Source organism: Onychostruthus taczanowskii, unplaced genomic scaffold (assembly GCF_017590055.1).
Source record: "Onychostruthus taczanowskii isolate IOZ18803 unplaced genomic scaffold, ASM1759005v1 scaffold95, whole genome shotgun sequence".
NCBI classification, from domain to species: Eukaryota; Metazoa; Chordata; class Aves; order Passeriformes; family Passeridae; genus Onychostruthus; species Onychostruthus taczanowskii.
Window position 1 is genome coordinate 709,517 of NW_024507546.1, and position 22,571 is coordinate 732,087.

General features: G+C 40.7%; 1 protein-coding gene across 4 annotated transcripts in view; it reads left to right on the plus strand.

Annotated features, from left to right (window-relative positions):
* The window catches only part of PARVB (parvin beta), a 51,657-nt gene that overhangs the window by 23,187 nt on the left and 5,899 nt on the right, over positions 1–22,571 (plus strand). For all 4 annotated transcript variants that reach the window (XM_041426802.1, XM_041426804.1, XM_041426805.1 and 1 more), the window contains exons 4-12: positions 5,499–5,601; positions 8,913–9,053; positions 9,408–9,523; positions 14,704–14,762; positions 16,370–16,389; positions 17,570–17,631; positions 18,811–18,879; positions 19,803–19,904; positions 21,523–21,595. In XM_041426802.1, the coding sequence (XP_041282736.1) occupies positions 5,499–5,601; positions 8,913–9,053; positions 9,408–9,523; positions 14,704–14,762; positions 16,370–16,389; positions 17,570–17,631; positions 18,811–18,879; positions 19,803–19,904; positions 21,523–21,595 (745 nt within the window). The remainder of the gene's footprint in view (positions 1–5,498; positions 5,602–8,912; positions 9,054–9,407; positions 9,524–14,703; positions 14,763–16,369; positions 16,390–17,569; positions 17,632–18,810; positions 18,880–19,802; positions 19,905–21,522; positions 21,596–22,571) is intronic.

A 22,571-nucleotide genomic window follows, 5' to 3' on the forward strand; every position in this document is an offset into this window, starting at 1 on the left:
CATCACAAAACCACATCAGTCTGAGCTTAGCAAGGAGCTGTGCTCAAATTTCTGTTATTCTAATTCACTGGGAGTATGTTGTGGTTTTGAATTAAGTGACTGAACATTCTTTCTTTGTTAGCACCTGAATCCATTAATAATCTTAAAGGTGCAGTGGTCTTGCATCACCATCTCGGAATGTAATGTGGTTTCTCTGCTAGTGGAGCAGATATTATCAGCTGAACAAGAGTCATTGCAGTGGAGGAACCAGATGTACTCTGTGATTCAGGAGACTTGATAAGGAGACTGCAATTGCTTTTAAATTATGAATTTTCCTACTGAGGTTAATATGAGTTTGAGTCTTCCCTAGATGCTGTAGTCCAGCAAGGTTTGGGGTTTTTTTCAGATTAAAAATCTGAAAACTTCCAGGAGGAATGAAAACCAGGGCCAGAACAATGCTTGAGGATAATGTTTGAGTGCATTGCAGAATAAGGTTCAGGGTCACTAGGCCAGTTCACATTTGTACAAGGAGAGAGGTTCCAATGGAATGGCATCACCTGGTGCAGGGAGCCAGCATGGAACTGGAGATTTTTTCCTTGGGATCATCCCTGAAGGAGAGACGTGTTCTGTAGAGTGCCTGTGTAATTCGGGTAATTGCTAATAACTTGCATACGTCTCAGCTGTTAGAGTTTTTACAGAGATTCAGCAGTATTGGTGTGAATTAACACTGTGTTGGTGTCAGTCTGTAAGCCAAGGGGAGGTTTGAATTATGCTGGCAAAACTTGCGTTATCCTATAGAGTTTGGATAATGCAAAAAAAGAGAGTAATTTATTCCTTGTTTTCTGTTCTTTGGTGGTTAATGGTATTTTCCAGAGCCCCAGTGCTGGACGAGAATTGCTGTTCTTTAGAAACCTAGCCAGCAGAAAAGTGTCTGCCCTGCACAGCCTGAAAGGAAAGCTCTCCATGGACTAGTGAGGAGTGGGAACTTGAATAGATGTAGGCTCTTATAGTTCCAAGTGGTTCCTTCTTTCTCTTTCCCCTCAGACAGGAATGTGCCAATAGCAGCAGCAGATCCTGGTGCCTTTTCAAAGCTGCCAGTGGGACTCAATTTCATTGTGGTCAGCCCAGATCTCTTTCAGCACGAGAGTTAGATGTGCCAACAGCTTGCCCTTACTGATGCTGAGTGTTTCTGTCCTGCCAGTTGAATGCAGTGGGGTAAATGGATCTCAGTGCAAAGAAGCAGCAGAAATATCTGCTGCTGACGTTGCTTTAGTACCTCTTTGTCTCCACCAAATGTTGGTTTAATTTCTGCTAACCTCATGCCATAGGAATTACATGCATTGTGGATTGGGCATTTGGAAGTGATTTTGACAGAGCCTTTGTAACTCTAGAGGGACAGACTGTGTAGCATTGTGGTAATACAGAGATCAGCAGATGAAAAACACAACAAAAAGCCTCATTCCTCTCTCATAGTGAAGCAAATATACAGAGAATCTCCTTGTTGAAGGCTGCTTACTTGGGGATTTGAAAATACCTGCTTTAAGTCTTCTTGCACATATGAAAACCATTATGCCTGTAAGTGTTGTATGCTATCACCATGGACAGTTTTCTAAAAATAGTCACAATTTGTCAGTATGAAGTGTTCAACAAAGTTCCCTCTCTGGCCAGCAGCTTTTTTTAACTCACTTCATTTGCCCTGTGTGTAATGAAAATTTGGTAGGTGGTTGAACAGACCTAAAGCTGAAAATTCAGATCAGAGAAAGAAAGATGAGTTACTGCTATTATTTATATGTGTGTATAAATATTGCATTCACAAAATGCTCTATTTTTAGTGTCTGAAATATGTGAGCTTCTTTTACTTGTTGTCCAATATTTACTCATTTTCTGTATTTCAGCAGGAAAAATATGAGAGAGCTTCTGCTAATTGAATGCAAAATTTTAGAACATCAGTTTGCAAGAGTTGGGTGCTGTCTGAAAGTGCCTTGATCACAGGCAGCAAGCTACAGTTGTAAGGTGGTTTTCTCCCTGCAAAGCTTTCTGTAAGATTGACTTATAACTGCAACAACTTCTAGCCTTTAAAAGACTCATCTAAACTTTATACAGACCCAAACACTGCTGCTCTGGACACTGTCTGAAAAGAGTAAACATTTTTATTTGCAGTAAAACACTCACTGTCCTGGAAGATACTGACTTTTCCCATCTCTGGTTTTATGGCTTTTTTTAGAGTTACTGAGGTGAAGAGAACCAAAATAAGGCCACTGTCCTTTGACATGGTTTGTCATGTGTGACCAGATGAAACTGAGCTCCCTAAATGCTCTGTGATCTGCTTTTGGCAACAAGAAGCTTTCTCCTTGCTTACAGGATGCCACGAGGCCTGAATATGAATTTTTGCTACTAATTTCTATGTTCAGCCCTGAAGCCAGTTTCATGCTTTTGGTATCTGCTTCCTAATATCCCTAGAAGCTGAGGGGAAGTGGGTCATTGAAGCCAGGGTTTTCTTTCTGTGCTGTTTTTGGTGGCTGGACTTCCTGTTTTCCCACCGTTGTAGTTTTGCATTTTTTTCCACTACTGTCCAGTGGTGACTGTGGGGTCCTTATCCCCTTGAACTCTGAATATTTACAGCTACAAGTGCAGGTGTCTGAGGATTGGCCCAGTTCAAAAATGCCTTAGATGAGTGCAGAGGTACAGGAAATGTCAGGCACAGTTGTGAGGACATCAGAATATCAAAATTTTAAAACCACGCTACTAACCCCAAATATTGTGGAAGGCTATAGAAAAGCATCTTTTTATGAGCCCAAAATGTAATATTGAGCTGTATGAAGTGCAAGCACAGGAAGGAAGGAATGGGTAGAGGAGTGTGAGACCAGACACATTGAGGTTAAGCATCTTTTCACATGTAGGAGAAGCTCTTGTCTGCTTCCCACCAAGCACCACCATGCCTGAGTCAGGCTGTTAAAATTTCGAGACATTCAGGTTATTTATTATTTGCTGCTTCTGCATTTTTATGATGGAGAAATCACAAAGAACTGGAGAGAGCTGATGTTCTGTGAGCAGTCAGAAACTATTTCTGCACCTTCATCGTTCCAAATAAGCAATGTGGTGTTTCCTCTGTAAAAGTGAAAAAGAAAAAAATCTCTGCTGCAAAATTTTTCCAGGTTTCTAATTAAGACACAATCAAGAAAGGCTTGGGATTTTTTTCATTGCATTACTTTATAGTCTTCAACAGCTGTTGAAAAAAAACACCTGGATTTTTTTTTTTTCCTTTGCAAACTCATTTTTTCTAGTGGCGCTGAAGTTGTAGTCTGAATAGTAGAGAAGTTAGAATGTTCTTTGGGATATTTTTCTTTGATTGGGGTATACTAAACTGTTAAAATAATTAAGGCTAGACCTGTTTTGTCTTTTTTGTAGGCTTTTTACTTAAAGTTTTTCAGTGCTAAATTTTTGTGAAACATTTTATTAGCACATAGTGTATGTGTTTTCCCTTTTTAAGACCCTGTACTGTGATTCCTGTGTATCTGCACTCTTGGAAATGGGATGTTGGATCTTACATTTTGGTCTTCTATTTATAATTCCTTGGCATTTTCTAGATTCTGACTTCAATACCATTCAGAACAGGGCAAACAAAAAAAATGTTTATTAATGGTTTCAAATAGTTGAGCATCCTGAGACTTCCTTTAACAAAGCTTTTGAGGGCTTCTTGAAATCCAGCCTCTTCTCATAAGGTCTGTAATGGGATCTGATTATTAAATATCTTCTGCTGAGCTTCCGATAATTTTTGAAAGTCTGTTCTGTAAATCTCACAGAAGACCTAAACCTTTTATGGTTTTGGTTTCTTCAGCTGATTTTTTTTTTTTAATGGGTGTCCATTGTTTCATAATTGTTTTTTTAATGGGTGTCCATTGTTTCATAATTATACAAGCTTGTTTCAAGCTTGTATAATTATGGAATTAGGCAGTCACCTTTAAAAAAATCTCTTTCTAGATGATATCTTGTTATCTAGGACTGATTTTTCTGTATAACTGGTGAAGTTTTTGAGGTGAAAGATAGTATTGTGCTTCTCATTGGCTTCCAGCTATGGTGATCCTTTGCTGACTTGTCCCAGGGGAGCAATGGGGTGATGATGCTGCTGCTGCTGATCTCATCCTTTTGTATCCATATATCTTCACTCGCCTCCCCTCTTGTACCTGTGTGAGAGAAGATCACTTCTGACACAAGTTGCTGATATTGAATAGTGAATAACTTACCAGAAAACCTTTATTTTCAAAGACAGGTCTTTGGAAGAGTAATTTTTATTATTGAGGTTTTAATACTTCTGGACAGCTTAGAGGGCAAAGGTGATTTACCTAGGTGAGCATAGATGCTCATCCTTGCTTTTCATGGACTGAGTACTTGCCAAATCACTCAGCTAAAGCTTGCCACTTACACACTGCCCCTATTTTTAGAGCTGACATTCAGCTCTGTGTATTTTCAGCATGCTTTGGAAGTACTAAAGACATGGATTAGAGGTACATGAAGCATTAGTATTTCACGTTTGGGTTGTAAACCTTTTCACAGTCACTAAGCCTAGCCAGATTTATTTTGGGTTTTTAGGTTGAATGAACATCAGCAGCCAGGCTGAATGTCCTTGTGCCCAACATAGTCAAATGCTCTTTTTCCCTAGCATTCCCAGGGTGGGTGTTTTCCACGGCAAGCCTGCATATATTTTATTTGCTTTTTTTTCACGATCTCTTGGATAATAAAATCCCAGAACATTGTTAGCCATCACAACTGCCAAGAAGAGCCCGAAATATGGGGTTTAATCAGAAAGTGAATTTAAAGAATCTCCAACTTTGTATGATGCAAATTAAAGATTACAGAATCTTTAAATGAAGCTTATTGTTTCAGGTGGCTCTAGTCAATGGATTTTTCATGTCTGTGATTGGCGATACTCTTATGGAACCTAGGAAGTAGCAGGAGCTAATGTTGTGTCTCTTCCCACAGAACTGTGTTATTTTTGTGAAAATAATTTGAATTTCCAAGTAATAAATTACCAGCTTCAAACAGTCAAGGCTTGTTTTCCTGTAACTGTTCAGAAATAATTGTCTTTGGCACCTGGGAAACTTAGCTCAGTTCCTTTTCTTTTCAAAGATTCCTTATGCTCATTCCAGTTTTACAGGTGACTGAATTATTTTTGTAGTTATGGTAGTCAGTATATGGGAACTGTTAAAATAGTAAAATTATTTTCAGACCATTTGACCAAGATTTTAATTCTGGACTTTTGTATTCTGCAGTAGCTGAGGATAAAATGCCTTGTCCTATTGTCAAGACCTGAATTAAAAGCAATAGGGGACAATCGGATGCTTTTATTTTATATATATATATATATATATATATATTTAATTCAGGTCTCATCTCTGCAAATTGGAAATACATAAATATGCTTGCAGTTTGTTTGTTTTATAGTCCTGATTACTGCCTTCAATGAAAGGAACGTATTTTGGTTGGTTTTAGATATTTGCCTCCTTTTTCTGTGCTTGCAGGTTCTAATTGACTGGATTAATGATGTGCTGGTGGAGGAGAGAATCATTGTCAAACAGCTTGAAGAGGATCTTTATGATGGGCAGGTGCTGCAAAAGCTGCTGGGTGAGTCTCCATCAGAGAAGGTGACCCCAAAGACTGGGAGGGCCCAAAATTAACCTCTCCCAAAGCTGCAGACTGTGCAGCTACTGAACATCTCGGCGAGATGGTTGATGTCATTGAAAGCTGCCTCAGCTTCTCCATCTGTTCTCCTCAGGCTGTCTGCTGAAAGGGGAGGAAATACAGATAATTCCTAGGAATCTGTTTCATGGACTAACTGTAGTCCAGGCAGCTGAAATGTGGGGTAGAAAAGGAGTGAAGAGGTTTGTGTTTGTGATGCCAAGCAGAAGCCGTGTGGTCCAAAATTTTGTCGGTTTATTTTGCTTTTGAAAGCTTTTGGGCTGAGAGCTGTTTTGAGGTCCTGATTAAAAATATTATTTTTTTGGGGGAAAAGAGAAATAGATAATGCATGGCAGCACACATGTGCTCAAAATGTGCACTTCTGTGTGAATGACAAGTGAGAGGATACACTCTGTTGAGAATTTGGGATTTTGAAGTCCCCTTCCATCTTTGCAACGTGTGTTGATGCAGGAAGCACAGTGTAGAAGACTCAGGATAATCCAGTGATTTATGGGGATGCTTGTAGAAAATAAAGAGGCTTGAGGCTTCCAGTACCATGTAAATCCACACTTTTTCTTAGCCAGACTGATTTCCGCTCACTTCTGATGTGTTTTCAGGAGTGGGCTGGGCTATGGGGAGTGTGTGTGTCGCAGTGAGGCAGAAGGACCTAGTGCTCCTGGTTCCACTGGTTGCTGGTTTTTCTGCACAGGCCCCTTAAATGTGAGGTGTTTTGATGTACATCCACAAGCTTTTAAAATTAGTTAATGACAATTAGCTTTGTGTGCAGTTGAAACTCCACAAAAATAATAACTGGAGGAATGAAGCAAGAGTACTTTCAGCACTTCTGGGTTAGCCTGCAGCCAAGAGCCTCCAAATGTTGTATGGATCAGCAGGTAAACAGGTAATTTAAACTGGGGAGTATTTGCTTGAATCCAGTTGTTCTTCATAACTCTGTGGAGCTGGGGAAGGGGCTGGAGCATCAGGAGAGACTGAGGGAGCTGAGGGGCCTCAGTCTGCAGAAAAGGAGGCTCAGGGGGGACCTTCTGGCTCTGCACAACTCCCTGACAGGAGGGGACATCCAGAGAAGGTTGGGCTCTGCTCTCAGGGAACAGGATGAAACAGTCTCAAGCTGTGCCAGGGGAGCTTCAGGCTGGATATTGGGAAAATTTTTGCACTGAAAGGGTGGTTAAGCCTTGGCACAGGCTACCCAGGATGGTGTTGAAGTTACCATCCCTGGAGGTGTTCAGAAGTCATGCAGGTCTTGCACTTGGGGATGTAGTTTAGTGGTGGACTTGGCAGTGCTGGGTTAGTGCTGGGACTCAGTAATCTAAGCATTTTTTCCAGCCTTCCAAATGGTTCTATGGTTCTCTGTGTAGATCAGTCAGACTTAGCATATCTGACAGAAGGAAAGATGGACCTGGACATCTTGCAGCCAGAGATCTTTTACTGCACTGAGCTTTTACTCATTTCCTTCATTTTGGACCCCTGGCTGGAGAGCAGAGGTATCTCCCCTGACCTGGAGGTAGCATGGCTCAGCCCCAGTCTTGTGCTGCTCTTCATCAGTGTCTTTGTTCCTTCCTTCACCTTCCTGGAAAAACTAACAATGTGTGGTCATTAAATTTTAAGTAGTAGTTAACCATTCCTTTTGAGTGAGAGGTGTTTTGTCTTGATAGCCAGGCCCCCCCAAAAAAGGGTGAAAGACAGTTTGTCACTGGGCTTATGCTGAAGTAGTTTGAAACAAGATATTAGTAAATGACTGATGGAGGTGGAGCTCCTTGTTTAGTTAATTTTATCAAGGTGCAAGCAGTGCCACTCACAGAAGATGGAATGTCTTGGTACACACAACGTTGGTGTGAAAGGAAATGATTTGTTTGCTGACTGATAGGTAACCTGGGCTGAGAATAGACAGAAGCCCTAACATATGACTGAAAAATTATTTTGCTTGTTGTGATAATCTTGATAAAATAATATTGATTTTAAAAATCCCTACTTTAGATTGCTAGAAACAGTCAAGATGTTCAAAGTATTTGTTATTTGATAACCTCCAAGTCTTTTCTCTTTGGATTACTAGAGTACTTTTGTATTGCTGCCACTAAAAAAAAATTTAAAAAAATTTTTAAAAAAAATCTTCAGCTAGATAAAACATCCAGAAGAAGCATACTCTTGAACCTGAGAGCAGAAATATCTCCATTATTGGAAAAAGAGGAATTTTGACAACTCTGAAACATTTCTGAAAGAGTCTTCAGATTCTTTAGAATCTCATTTTCTGGAAACAGTTTTGGTGAAGTATGTTTTTTGTTTTAGAGAGTGGAATAGTATATAATTGGAATATGGCCAACCAGTCCTGATGTCCTGGACAGATCAGCACAATGAGTTTGGCCACATTTTCTTATGGGTGTGGAGGGAGAACAGAGATCAGCTGTTCCCATTGCTCTGATGGCTGGAGGACTCTACCCCACCTTCCTCAGCTGCCTGGTTTTTCTTTGTTTTAGAATTTTAGCTCCTGTCTCTTTTGCAAGGGCCACAACACAGAGGAAAAGAATGAGTTGTCTGTGACTTTGGTGACAAATAGTTCTATTACATAAGCAGAACTGAAATTTTAGTAATGGAATTTTGCACATTCTCATGCTTTATTTCATTTTGGATGTAATCAACTATGATGTGACAATGTCAACAACATGACAAGATTGTACCAACTTACTTTTTAAATTAGTTCTACTGAGCTAATCCTAGGACATATGAGTCTTGAGGGTTTGAGGATGCAAAATGTGCTTTAGCACATTTACCTTCAGCTGACTTGAAATAAAGCTTGTCAAGCTGAAGTAAATGTTCATACAAAATATTTCCCATTTATTGTTCTAAATTAGCTGTAAAAAAGTCCTCTGTATTTGTGCAGATTCCTTGTGCAGTGAAGGCTGTGTTGTGCCAAATGCTTTTCTGCAGTGAAAGAAATTGGGAGGTATAATTAATATTGCTGCTAGCTTGATGTCTAGCTGAAAGTTGTTACATATTTTGGCACCTGGTTGATGAGCATGTTCAGCCAGACTTTACCAGTTTTGTCACATTTTTATTGGAATTGACATAGTTTCGTGAAAGTTTTACTTTCAGCTATTTTTCCTTCCAAGGAGAATAATTCTCTTAGAAAAGGTGGACTAGTCTGGAGTCTAGTGGACTCCAGTGATCTGTGCTTATTTCCACACAGTATAATCTGGTTTTGTCTGTCCTTTTTATTTATTTTGTTTGTTTTTCAAATGCAGAAAAATTGGCTGACCGTAAACTGAATGTGGCAGAGGTGACACAATCTGAAATTGGTCAGAAGCAGAAGTTGCAGACAGTCTTGGAAGCTGTCCATGATTTACTCCGACCCCATGGCTGGACAATCAAGTGGAATGTTGACTGTAAGGACTTTTATTATATTTTCTGTCTCAGTAAGTGTGTTATCACTTAGGAAGTCTGCTAAGAGCATTTTTCTCCAGTATCCTCCAGTGCAATGAAAAGCAAGTGATTGAGTCTGCCTGTCTGTGATCAGAGAGGGCTGGGACTTGTAAATTATGCTTAAAGGAAGGGCTGAATCTAGGCTTTGCTACCTGTGAAGTTACATTGTAGGCCTTACTAATTCAGGAAGAAGAAGAAGAAGGGTAAAAAGACTGTTGACCAAAAGCATTTTTCACTGCCTTTTTCCCCCAGAGCTGTTTGTTTAAAATAACACCTCAGTGTCGTTTCATTTTTTTCATTTCCCTTGTTCTCTGCAGCCATCCATGGCAAGAATTTGATTTCCATCCTGCACCTTCTGGTGGCTTTGGCCATGCATTTCCGAGCTCCCATCCGGCTGCCTGAGCATGTGTCTGTGCAGGTGGTGGTTGTACGGGTGAGTACCAGCTCCTGGGAGGAGCAGAGGGGATTCTGCACTGCTGAGCTGCTCCCACCCATTGCCTCCCATCTCTTGTCATTCAGAAAATGTCTGTCCCACTTGTTTGGTGAATCCCATGCCTGGGAATGCATTTTTGGGTTGCATGTGCTTATATGAGACCCCAAGGACAGCACATCTTTGGTAGGTTTGGGGCCACCCTTTGCTATTGCAATAACAAGCTCAAAGCATGCAATGGGATTTTGCATAAGGGAGCATTGGGCTTGTAATTTCTGTCACTGCAGTACATTTTTTTTTGCCATGCGTTTTTTGCAGAGAAGCCATTGAAACCTAAACAGCACAGGAAGGAGTTTCAGCACATAACATCTCCCCAGTCTGGAATGCCTGTTAGCAGTGCTGTTTTTCTCCAGTGACTTCATGTGCAGACTTAGACATGTTGCTTTCCTTGGCAGGCCTGATAGACTTTGATAATTTCTTTCACTGTCCTGTGTTTTTGTTAGCTTTCCTTAGATATTGGGGAGAGATCTGACCTAAGGAACCTGACTGCTTCCCCCCTGCCCTAGATACTGCTCTGGTTATTTCTTTCTCTGCTTTGTGTCGACCTTTCCCTGTAAAAAGGCTCTACTTTCAAGCATCTGCAGCTCTTCTTTTTCCTTGCCTTATATCCCAGTGAAAGCTTCCCATGGGAACCCAGTTTTTCTCCTAACTGCTGGGCCCCAGGCAGATGTGTTCCAGCTGGCACTCTGCCTGTTTGCTGTGGCACTCACTCTGGAAGTGCTATTTACTGTTCCAGCTGAGTTTCGTTTCAAGAATGAAGAAGATAAAGTGATCCCACACCTTGTTTTGCAAACCTGGATCCCCTCACAAGATGCAGGATGGTTGATTACGTGAGCTTCATTTTGATTTATATTTAAGTAATGGTGCTTTCCAGTTTGCCTGCCTGGATGCTCTAGACATGCAGGGTGTGATGTAAATGAGAAATTGATGGATGTTCCCTGGTTCATAATAAATGTGTGTATTATCTATAGGAGGTGATTTTGAACTGATTTAGTTCTTTCAGAACTAAAGTCATAATTTAAGAACAGTGAGTTAGTTATAAAGTAACATGAATGTAAATAGGAGACTGATTTATTTTTGGATTTCTTTTGTCTGTCTTGGAAACATAAGGAGGAATATATATAAATATAAGCCGGTCAGCAGCTCTCTCACACCCTGATGTGAAAAACCTCCTTTTGCTCAGTACAGTGAAGTGTCTTCTATAACTGCTAAGGCAGAAAAAAAATGAGGTAGAGAGATAAAGCCTCCCTTTCCTTGTCTTTAGTTGAAGCTTCAGAATCATCCACCTGTACTGCACAGAGAAGGCTGTGGAGAAGGTTTTCACTTCTTTTGCTATTGGAGGGATATAGAGGAGACTCCATCTGGTTCATCAGAGCTCCTGGATCTTGAGACTAGATCAAGGATGACATAAAGGCTGACAAGAAACTAGGCAGGAAAGAGAGCAACACCTGTGTCCCCAAGGAGTCAGGTATAGTGGGAGTTAAGTAAAATCCTAGAGGCTCTTGGATCTAGAGCCTGGAGTCCTGGAGCTGGCCCTGTGCCAGAGGAGGCTTCTCTCAATCCCTAGCCCAGTGCTAGGAAAAGCTTGCAACTCTTCATCTTTGTTTATTTAAATGGAAAGTGAGGGGTGGTATGAAAACAGCATGTTTGTTCTGGAAAAAAACAATTTCTGCCGTCCAGTTTGGTAAACTGAATTTTTGTAGCTCAGCATCCGTAATCTAGTCTAAAAATACATGCTGGTTCAGTAACACAGATCTCTTTAAATGGACTTTGTTTAGCCTCTCTTATTCTAATGACAAACAGAATGGTGATGAGGTGAATATTGTTCCTAATCCAAACAAGAAAACTACTATTAAGGTTATTATTGCCACTGTTACCAATTTGTTTTGAAGTGATCTCTTGTTACATATTCCAGCAATGAACAGGGTTCTGTCAAACTAGATCACAGTTAACATAAGGTGTTAACTAAGAGGTTTTCATTTAAATGCCTCTTTTTGCTTGAATATACATTTGAGGGGGTAAATAAACAGTTTAAGTGACTTCTGTTCAAGTCTTTCAGAACTGACCCTTCAGCAAGAAAGCCATGCAAGATGCTGTGGAGTATGGTGCAGAACACACCCACACTGAAATTTTCAAAACTAGCTAAGTCTCATTTTCATGGGTGACTTTGATTATCCACTTGTTGAGCTGTCCTCACTCTGTGCACATCCCTGAGGTTCTTCTTCCCCAAAAGGACTATGCTTACATCATGAAAATAAAGTGGTTTAGCAAGTGACTGCTCAGCCAAGAGGCGTGCATTTCCACAGCCCATCCCAGACCAATGCAGAATACCTTATGAGCTTGTGTAAGTGCTGTAGGCTCTTTTTTCCTCGTACTTTCAGTGTCCTAATCCACAAAGTGAGATAATATTATGACAGCACTGTGCTACATGGAAGGTAGCGCATTTTATCCAGATCTCCACAGTTCCATGGTGATTCTGCCCTTCCATTAAATCCTTCTCTTCCTATAGCATCTTGAGGTGACAGACTGAGACTTTCTTAAGGTGTTGCATATGTTTTTTTAATTAAAAATAACTGATTTAGAGTCTGAGAAATCTTTGTAGGTCAATTTGGGTTTGTCAAACAATGCACTATCCTTTTTTTGGTCCTGCATGGTTAGTTTGCTCAGAAACCCGCAAGCATTTTCGAGATGACTTTGTTTTACCTTCCTTGGAGGGAAGAACCTTTAGCTATCTATCTGTCTTTCCATATTATATGGAACAACTACAAGACCAACCCAGCAGAAAACCACTTTTCTTTTTATTATTTCATAATGGCCTCCATGTCATAGCCCCTCTCAAGAGCAGAGTTCCTGAAACAGTTACTTGGAAGTAACTTGAAAACCTTTTTTCAATCAACCTCCAGAATTTGTTTTCTTGCTGGTTTGTTTGTGTGAAATAGGAAACTGGGGAACCATGGCAATGTATGCCCAAGTTATTCAAGAAGGGTCCTGGCAGAGCAAGAGTTCAGGTGGGCCTTCTAGTTCAATTCTGTGAGCAGCTGCTCTAAGTGCTGAGTTAAGGGTGATACATGCTTTGATGCTGGTGTCACTCAACATGTGCCTGTCACTCCAGCCCTCCTCAGTGAGGGCAGCGAGGAGAGAAACTCTGTTGGTTTTGGCGGTGCTTCCAGTGAGGAGTGAAAATACTGAGATTTTCCAGCTGACTTGACTGCCTGCTATTCTAAATGCAAGCTTGCATGGTGAAGAAATACCCTAATTCAGGAAAACAAAAAAGTTCTCAGAATTAAGTGGAAAATTTGTCCTTAAGGCTCACTGTATTGGTTATTTTTGCAAGCCTCAGGAATTGTTACCTTATATGCTTAGCTTGCCTCAGCCTCATTCTTAAAATTGCAGCATGTCCCACCTTGGTGCTGCTGGGAGATTTGGGGTATTTTCACAGTAATTCCCTTTTAGTCTGCGTTGCAGACTGAAAGGTCAGAGTCAAGGCAGGATGAAGAATAAATATGTCTGGTGCCAGTGCTGGAAGGAATCAAGATTTTTTCAAGGAATGACATTTGCTTTTGGATTGCAAGGTCAGGAGACCTAGGCTTGCTGTGGGAGCAGCATGCTGGGCTGCCTGGGAGGGGGAGCAGTGCTTCCTTTTCCACCAGCTGGGGAACCAGTGCTGGAATCCATTCCTCTTTCTTATCAGGCACTTGGAGACATTACTCATGAGTCATCACTTACTGAGGTTTTGTTCACAGGTTACACCATCTTCTCCCTGGGGTTCCAGGGTGCCTGGAAGGTCCTGAGCCCTATGTTAATAAAGCAGAGACATGGTGGGATGGAATAAAGGCAGCATTGTTTTGTATGCAGGAAAACAGTGCCCTGTCAGATGCCTCCTCATTTTTCGGTCCATGCTGTCATGCTGGCTTTTCCCCCCAAGCTCCTGGTGCTGTTCCCATGGCTCCCTCAGGGGAGCAGGATGAGATAGGAGTGTGATAGGGAAGTGAGGACTGTGGAGACATGGCCAGCTGGCAGCACAAAGCCCAGGGCCCCCGGCAGGCATGGAGCTGCTACAGCTCCCCCCATGCCTCCAGCCAGGCTCCCTCCCTTCCAGCAGCTCTGCCTACCTTCATTTCTTCAGTAGGGAGTGGAGGGGTAGGAGCTCCTCTTACAGGGTTTTAGATTTCAATTCTCATTTCTCAGACTGCTTCTGGAGAAGGATGTGTTTCTCCTCAAAGCTGTTCTCCCTAATAAGTTCTTGCTTGAGGTTGGACTGGGATGGTAAAGATCTACAGAGCTTGTGCCTGGGGGCGTTGTTTCCCTTAACCCTCCCCGACCTCATTCTGACAGACCTGGTTGCTACATGGCTGCTGAGATTTGAGCTCTTTTTTCTGTCAGCTTTTTGAGCACACAGGAGGGAGGAAAGAAATTTCTCCACTCAGGCATAGTTTTGAAAGGAGATGCTAAGTGAGTTGTTTCACTCAGGTGAAGGCACTTCCACCCTCTGGGGTATTTTGAAACTGTCTCAACACATGCTATTTCTCTTGGGTAGAGACTCCTTATTCATGCAGAAAATTATGCCAAGGAGAGGCAACCTGGTATCAGGGAAGTGCTGTTCATGGTGAAATCATTAGCTGAGCTTTTTGTGCTCCCTGTGTTTCCTTGGAGGATGTGTGTGTCCCTGTCAGGTGTGTGGCAGTGGCCCCAGTGCCATGCCTTCTCTAGGAGAGCTGTGCCAGCACTCTGGAGCCCTGGCCTGGGAGCAGCCATCTGTGTCATTTCTGTCCCAGAACAGTCAGGCTGCCATATGTGCCAAGCTGCTGGTTGGCACTGTGACATTACCAGCTGCCCTGCAGGGATCTAAGGTCTAAGGGGCTAACAAACTCCAGATGATGTTGACTGTGTTCTGAGGAAGATTGTTAGTGAGGCAGTTAGCTGCAAATATAGGTGTAAACACACATTTCCCAAACATCCCTTTGGCTGTCAGCCTGATCAATGCTACTGTTCTGTGTCGGCTGTTTCACCTCTGCCTCTGTGAAACTTAGTAAATTCATCCAGTTCTGTCCTCTGGTGCTCTGAAAGATGCTGAATGAGCCCCTGATGAACTGCTTCTTTGCTAATTCCATCTTCCTTTCCAGAAACGTGAAGGCCTCCTTCAGACCACTCATGTTTCAGAGGAGCTGACGACCACAACAGAGTAAGCACAAAACACTTCTGTGCAGGATGTGAGACCATTGCTAAGCATGAGAGAAGTTTAATCATCCCCCATCCTTGCTAAATTAATGAAATCCTTTCATGTGGTGCTTTTTTAACTATATAGAAATTACTTGGTCTCTGAAAATATGCTACAAGGGAGAAGTGTCCTCTGGAAATTCTTGTGTCTTAGAAGCTTTTAACTGAAAGTGACTTTTGGGAGCCTTCCCCCCCCCCCCCCCCCCCCGCCTACTGGATGTAGCTATGTATATCTGCTTTCTGCTTAGTGCTGTTTTCTCTATTAAGTGAAGGACTAACGTATATATTTTGGGGGAGAATTAGTTTGAAAAAAGGCAATTATTTGACATAGCTCTCTAAACTGAAGTGATACACTTAAAACTGTAAGGAGAGAAGAGCTCAGCAAAAATAAATAAATAAACCTCTTCCCTCTCCAGTTTTTGTACCAGCTTACTTTGCTGTACGTTTTTACAGTCCTTTTTGTAAGAAGGCTAGACAAGCATTTTGGCTTCAGCTGAAAGCTGAGGTTTCCTTCACATGGCCTGAAGGCAACTTTTCTAAGAGGGGCTTACATGAGCCCTCCTTCAGTTTATCAGTGCATTGGCTTCCTGTAGAGTTGGCTCAGCTTCCCATGGCTTTGAGCATAAATGAAGCACCATGTGGTGCTTAGTGGGGAAGATCTTTCAGATGGAAGTGTTCAGAAATGAGATCATAATGTGTCTGTGTGGACATTAAAGATCTCATAGTGGTTTTTGTAGGATCAGAGCTCTGGCTCAGGTTTGTGGGCCAAAATTCCTCCCCTCTCTCCTGTGCCCTTGAACAATGCAGTGAGCTTGTACTCTCCTCCAGATGTGGTTTGCAAGATGTGATCTGCAGGCAGGGGCTTGGATGTTTTTTAGCAAGAAAGATGTTTGCGGATTTGCCTTTGTGTTTATACGTATATTTTATGGAGCTAATTAATATTACACAGTATTAAGAGATTACTGCTTAATGTGTTGCATATCCAGTCACAAGTACACCTGTGGAAAATGCAGTGATCAGCCGAATCCAACATTCACTGAATACTTTCCAATTCCTCTGGGCAAATCAGGGCCTGATTCTGAGCTGATAAACATCTGCATATGTCTGGTGATGTCATTGGCTATGTATGTATTTCATATGTGACAGTTTTATTTACATTATATTCACATAGAAGGTGTTTTCTTCAGAGAAATCAGGTTAAAGTGAGATAGATGGCTTTGGTTCTTGTAAGCTGTGTGGTTTAGATTATATTTGTGGAAATACACACACAGGCACTTTTAGTCATTCACCCTTCATCATAAAAAGTATGGATAAGAAGTCATAATTGTGTGCAAAATGTAATTAAGCATTTCCATTCATTTCAAATGGATTTCCCTGACTTCACTGGTGCTCTGCTGGGGGCATTCCTGCAGCACCTTGAGTCTGCTCTGTGATGTGCTCAGACCCCTGAGTTTGCACAAGTTGTTGGCCCTCTGCATATTGAAGGACAACTCCTTTTAGGGCCATTCTCTTGTCTTCCGAAACTGATTATTCATGAACTAACTCCATGTTTTTGAATTCTCTGACTTGCAGGATGATGATGGGAAGATTTGGTAAGTAACAAACTTGACTCTGAATTTTTTGTGTGTTTGATTTGTGTCAGACACAGAAATCGGGTCATTTTTTTCTTTCAGCAGACCAAGACAATGGGTTGAGCAATTCTATGAGGTTGGAATGTGTTGTGGGGACAGGTTTTGTTACTCCATGCAGACATGGAGCATAATGGGTAGGACCAGATCTAATTCCTTTGCGTGGAGAATCTTATCTCTTTTGCATTTTCTAGACTTTGAAGTTTAGGCCTTACCAACTGTATGTCTGGTCTTCTAAACAAAACCCATTTCTTTTGGTGTTGCTGCCAAGACAATTCCCTTTGTGCATTTATTTTTTTTAGTGGCATTAAGTAATTTCTTATTTTAAGATGTATGCTCCTGTAAAGGATGAAAATAAGTAATTTATTTTCTTTATTTTCCCACTATAATATGTTAAAACGATCATCTCTCCTCTTGCAGCATATCTACATTAAATACTAATAAGGCACTGGAAAATAAGTAATGTCAGGGAGCTATAGGGGCTAAATAAAGTATCTTCAGACACCAAAGGAATTTAGGTAATAAATATGTTTGTTTATTTGACAGTAGAAAACTATTAAAATGTGTTCTGTAAATAAAAAGTATTTGATAATGGAAAAGCTGTTAAAAATGATGCTGAAAACAGATTTGATTAGATATTGATAGTGCTTTGAAGGTAGAAACATAATTTAAATATTTATGCTGTCTGTACACTTTGCTCTTCATACACTGCTGAATCAGAATTCACATGAGTTCAGTTCTAAACATTACTGATTTCAAGGGTACTACCAGTAATTTTAAATTAACCAAATTAATGTCTGAATTTGACACTGAATATTGATGCAACCATAGCTGTTTAAGTTAGAATTGGGGTACAGTCAGAATTTGTGTTTCTATCACCCATGCATTTTGTGTACCAATTTTGAATGGCAGAAAAGGGAAATCAGTGAATATGTTTGTTTTCACTTACCTCTAAAATTCACAGGGCAGTTTGCTCTGGCATATAGCCAGACGCCAGAATAGGGTGCTGACTTTTAGCTTGGGTCTCTGTTACATGACTTTCTGAGGAGAAAAACCTTTATGTTTTGGACAGGAAACCTGCTTCCCACACTTGTGCTGTTGGAGGTGATTTTAATTTTTTAAATTTTTTTTTCCCCCAAACCAGAGCGCGATGCCTTTGACACTCTTTTTGATCATGCACCAGACAAGCTCAGCGTAGTCAAAAAGGTAAAAAGTAAAATCCTAGCTTTATTTTCCACATTGCATTTTTTTTGTGCTTTTGGAAAGATATTCAGAAGCATCCAGCAAATAAGAGAAGAGGAATTTGAAGTAGTGAAAAGGGTGTTTATCCCCAGGGATCACTGTGTCAAAGCCAGGTGATGTTTTCCAAACATTAAAATGTGATTCACCCATAAAGATGTTTCCTGAATATAAAGGTTTTATGAAAGAGCTGCTTTGCCCAGGTACTAAGCACTTATTCCTATGGTCCCTTGCTTTGTCCTTTAAAGCTGAGCATCATTGCACAACACGTCCATCCAGAGATATTTTTGGCATGGCTTTGTGTTAGAGCAGAGGGGTAATGTAGCTGTTTATCTCTCTCTGCCAGCTCCTGCTGCTTTGGGGCAATATATGAGACTCCGTGTAGTTCCATCAGATAGTTCCAGCCTGGCTGTTAAACTGCTTATTAGGAGAGCAGTATGTGAAGATCAGTGTTGAAAATTGTCCCTTCCCCTTGTGTGAAGTAAAGGATGTGTGCTTTTAAAATAATGCTTTGAAGTCTCAAGAAGATTTTTATCTTTCCAGCCTGAAATGTCTTTTAGAAAAGTCCTTTTAAGTGGAAAAAGAACTAACTTGACTATTTCCACATAATAAAAGTGGTAACACTCTGTGTGCCTTCTGTAAGTGGTGTAAGTGAGCTGACAGGTCTGTGTTTCAATCCATTAGCACAGGTCTGGTTTGTAATGGCAGGATTTGCATCTGGAATAGAAATCCCAGACCTGGGCTACATCCTGGCTGTAATCTGTGTGCTAACTGCACATCCCTCCAGGAACAGAGTTGTGTGCACACCACTGTGCTATTGGCACATTCAAGAACCTGAAAAAATTAGTGGGGAGAGTAAATGCACCTACTGCTCACTTCATCTTCAGGCACTGATGTCATCACAGTGTTCTCCCAGGCCACTGAAGTTTGCTTGGTGTGCTGGGAGAGCTGCATGTAACAGCACCATCTGCTGAGTTCTGGCACCTGGTACAAACAAATAAGTCCTGCGGACTTATTTGTGCAGAGCAGGCAGCAAACATGCCTATTCTGTTTTTAAAAATGTCTTTAAAGGCTATGTTAACCCTTTCACATCAGCACGGAGTGTAGTGTCTGACATCGCTGTTTCTGCTGGGTTTTTTTTAATAGTCTCTGATCACCTTTGTGAACAAACACTTGAATAAACTGAATTTGGAAGTAACGGAGTTGGAAACCCAGGTAGGAGGCTTTGTCTTCTTGGATGTAATCTGTGTAAATTGCAAATTTTCAGACATGGCTTGGCTAAGAAGAGACAGACCTTCTTTCCAAAGTTTACGGAGTCATGAGAGATGGTTATCTTATTGTCTCGGCAAAATGATAAGCACAGTATCCAGAGAATGATACCAGGAGTATGGGTAATTCATTTGAGCCTGGCTTGGTGTAATACCAGTCATTCATTCATTGCTATTTTACAGCTTCGCTGAAATAAATGGGTGACTGGATCTGATCTGTCACAAGAAACTGTTGCCTTAGCCATACCCAAGAATTTATTTTTTAGAGGATGTCACATGTGCCATGTCATGATCGCAGGTGGGAAGTCTTAGAGCTGTGTAACGTTATCCCCCTTAGCCAGTCAGTAGCCATCTGGTCTGGTAGGAGCACTGAATAGGGTGGCTGAAAATATGTAGGATATTATTTAGTGTTTTCTGAAACCATAAACAATCGATTTTTACTTGGGGGGAAAAATTCTTTTATGAAATTCAACTTCCTACCTGTGACAGGGGAGACTTATTTTCAAGTTTTGATTAAGGACAAAGATTTGAATGTCTAACACACACAACTTAAGAGGGATTATGGTTGAAATGACGTGATACTGTAGCAGTAGGACTGGGGGTATATAATGTGCCCTGGGAAGTTTGGAGTTTTTTTTAATACTGCTGTGAAGTTGGCAGGATTCCTCAAGCAAATTAAATGAACATGAGGAAAGCAAGAAAAGACTCCTGAACCATCTCACACTTCTGTGCTAGCAAAAAAAACCAAAAAACCAAAAAAAAAAAAAAACCCAAAAAAAACCCCAACATAATTTGGGCCAAGCATTCTTTCTTCTTGTTTATGAAAGCATCTGTTTTGTAAATCAGCATTCTCCTCATATTTCTCTTTAGTTTGCAGATGGTGTTTACTTGGTTTTGCTTATGGGTCTCCTTGAGGACTATTTTGTTCCACTTCACAACTTCTACTTAACACCTGAAAGTTTTGATCAAAAGGTGGGTAGAAACTCCAGGTTATGCTCTTTCTGCATTATTATCACATTGTTTTTTTCCAGTTGTTTTATCTTTTCTCCTTGTGCCAGGTGAAACAGAAGGTGGTATATTTTCTTCAGGAGATCTAGCAAAGAGGGTGTGGCACTTGATGGTTAAAACCACTAAAAATAGTGAAATGAATAGGTAAATTCCTCATAGTTAAGGTAGAAAGGTACTCTGTTCCTGGCATCAGGCAACACATAAAGCTCACAAATATCTGGGTGAATAAATAAAATAATGAGTGCTCTGTACTGTATAGTACTTTACATAACCAAAGTAATTTTTAGATTGTAGTACTGCCTGAAGCATTCTTGTGTGTAGATCTCTTGCTCTCAGCCCCATACTTGCTCCATTGTCCTGTGTCCCTCCTTATGCTCACAGTGACAAAAGTGTTTAGGCTGTGTTTTAATGTCACAACCAAAAGTTTGCCTCTGCAGTTGTTCCCAGACCTGTACATGCATCTGTGTGTATTTGGTGATGATATATCAGAATACTCTGAACCTGGTCCTGATGCAGTCCTGCAGGTGCCCCTGCTTTTCATTTTGGCAGATTCTGCAGGGCAGAGGACAGGTTTTGTGTTGTCTGAGCTGCAGCAGGAGGGGGCTAGGTCAAAAGTGGAAACATTGACTGAAGTTAAAAGACGGAATGCTTTGTAAGTGCTGTTTAAAATGGGGTTTTCATAATGGCTCCTGCACAGGTTGTTGCTGTCAGCCCCTCAGCAAAGGTGTATCTCTGGGGGGATGGTTCTCTACTGTGTCTCACATGTCCTTTATAGCTTTCTCTTGCTTCTTTGCCCTATTATCTTAAATTTTTATTCTTGTAGAAATGCAGGGTACTGAGTTGCAGCCAGCACCTGTTTGGTTACAATTTTATTATTAATGGTTGGAATTGATAAAGATTACCCAGTATTCCAGAAGTCACAGTGTGGTTTTGTGTGGAGACTTAGCCTTGAGGAATGGGGATTTGTAAATTGAAGAAGGAGAGGCAGGCATTGTTGTTTTGGGGGATAAAAAAATACCATGTTGAAAGTGATTGGGTTTGTCGCAATGAATGAGGAGGAACTGCAGCAGGTAAAAGAGATTATTAATAAAGTCCGGACTAATAAACTGTGTATCTCCAGAGCTGTCATATGCAGTGATAAAACTGCACAGAGTTCATAATGTTAATTACCTTGCCTGAATTTCAGTAAGTGTGGACAAGAAATCTGCTATGCAGATCTCTTTAAATTGTAATTTTTGTTCCTCAAAGGAGAGATTAAATGAAGACACCCACCTTCTTTTACTTTCCCTTTTTGTCCATTTTCTTTCCTCTAAATTTATACTCCTGTGTGATCTCTGGGGGCTTGTTCAGAAACTCTTTATGAACAGTTGTGCTTAGCTCATTTTGCAGATTCTCTGCACAGCCTGCCCAGGAACTGCTGTCACCAAGCACTTTATGGTTCTGCTATGCTTAATCGTGTAAATGTTTAATATTGATTTAAATAGAATTATCAAGTACAGAGAGAATAAAGCATCTAAAAATTTTTGATTAAAGGCTTTTGATAACTATATAACTGTGAGATTCTAAACTCTTTGTCTTTCAGGTGCACAATGTTTCTTTTGCTTTTGAGCTGATGCAAGATGGAGGCCTGAAGAAGCCAAAAGCTCGCCCTGAAGGTATGGATGTGGCTTTCAACTGTGTATAAAGTCATCAGAGCAGGTGTATTTCAAGTGCAATTCCATTCGAAGTAGCAATACTACCACAAAGTGGAGCTGTGAATGGGCCCCTTGAGGGTTTTTCACTGTCTGTGCCTGGTGTGTATCCTGCCCATGCTTCTTGTCTAGAGCAGATTCACTGAGGCGTTCAAGTGGAGCTTTAGTGAGTCATTCAAGAGCTGTTCTGTGCTACACGATAAATTCAGCTGGTGTTTTCAATAACAATCCAAGCAGAAAGCTTTTCATGGTCTAATTCTTGTAATTCTTGCAGCTGGTGCTAGTCTGGACTCCTGTGATTGGATTTCAGTGACAGATAACTTGAAGGCTTTAGGGTTTTGTTTACTGGTTCTCCTAAAAAATCTTCTTGATTTATGTGGATGTAGAGGTCAGAACTAAAAAATGTAAAACCTAGGTTTTCCCTTTAAGTCTCTGAACTTTAAAATTAATTATTGATGAGGTCTGCATTGTTTCTTGCACTAGGGATAAAGAGGGATTAAAACTATGACTGCTAAATGAGCAATTTTTATTCCTGGTGTTACAGGAATATGTATGTGTTGCAAGCTTCTGCATAACAAAGAAAATGAGGACCCCCTCAAGAAACATTTGTTCTGACTTAAAATGAGAAATAGTGGTGGTAATAAATAGATTAACAAACAGTGGAGATGGTTATAGAGGGGGAAAAGGCAGAAGACAGTATTAAATGGCTTATACATGCTGTCAGTACATTGTTGTAAACTGGGGGGTGAAAAGTGTTTCTGAAGAATGCTGAAAATGCTGAAAAGAATGATGAAAACTAGAAAAGGTTGCCTTTTCATAAGACTTTCTTACATCCTTATGCTATCATGAATGGTAAAACACTATAGCAGATCTTGATTGTGGAGATTCAATGAGGAGCAAAATATGATTTTAAGTGTTTTACTGATTGAAAATGCAATTA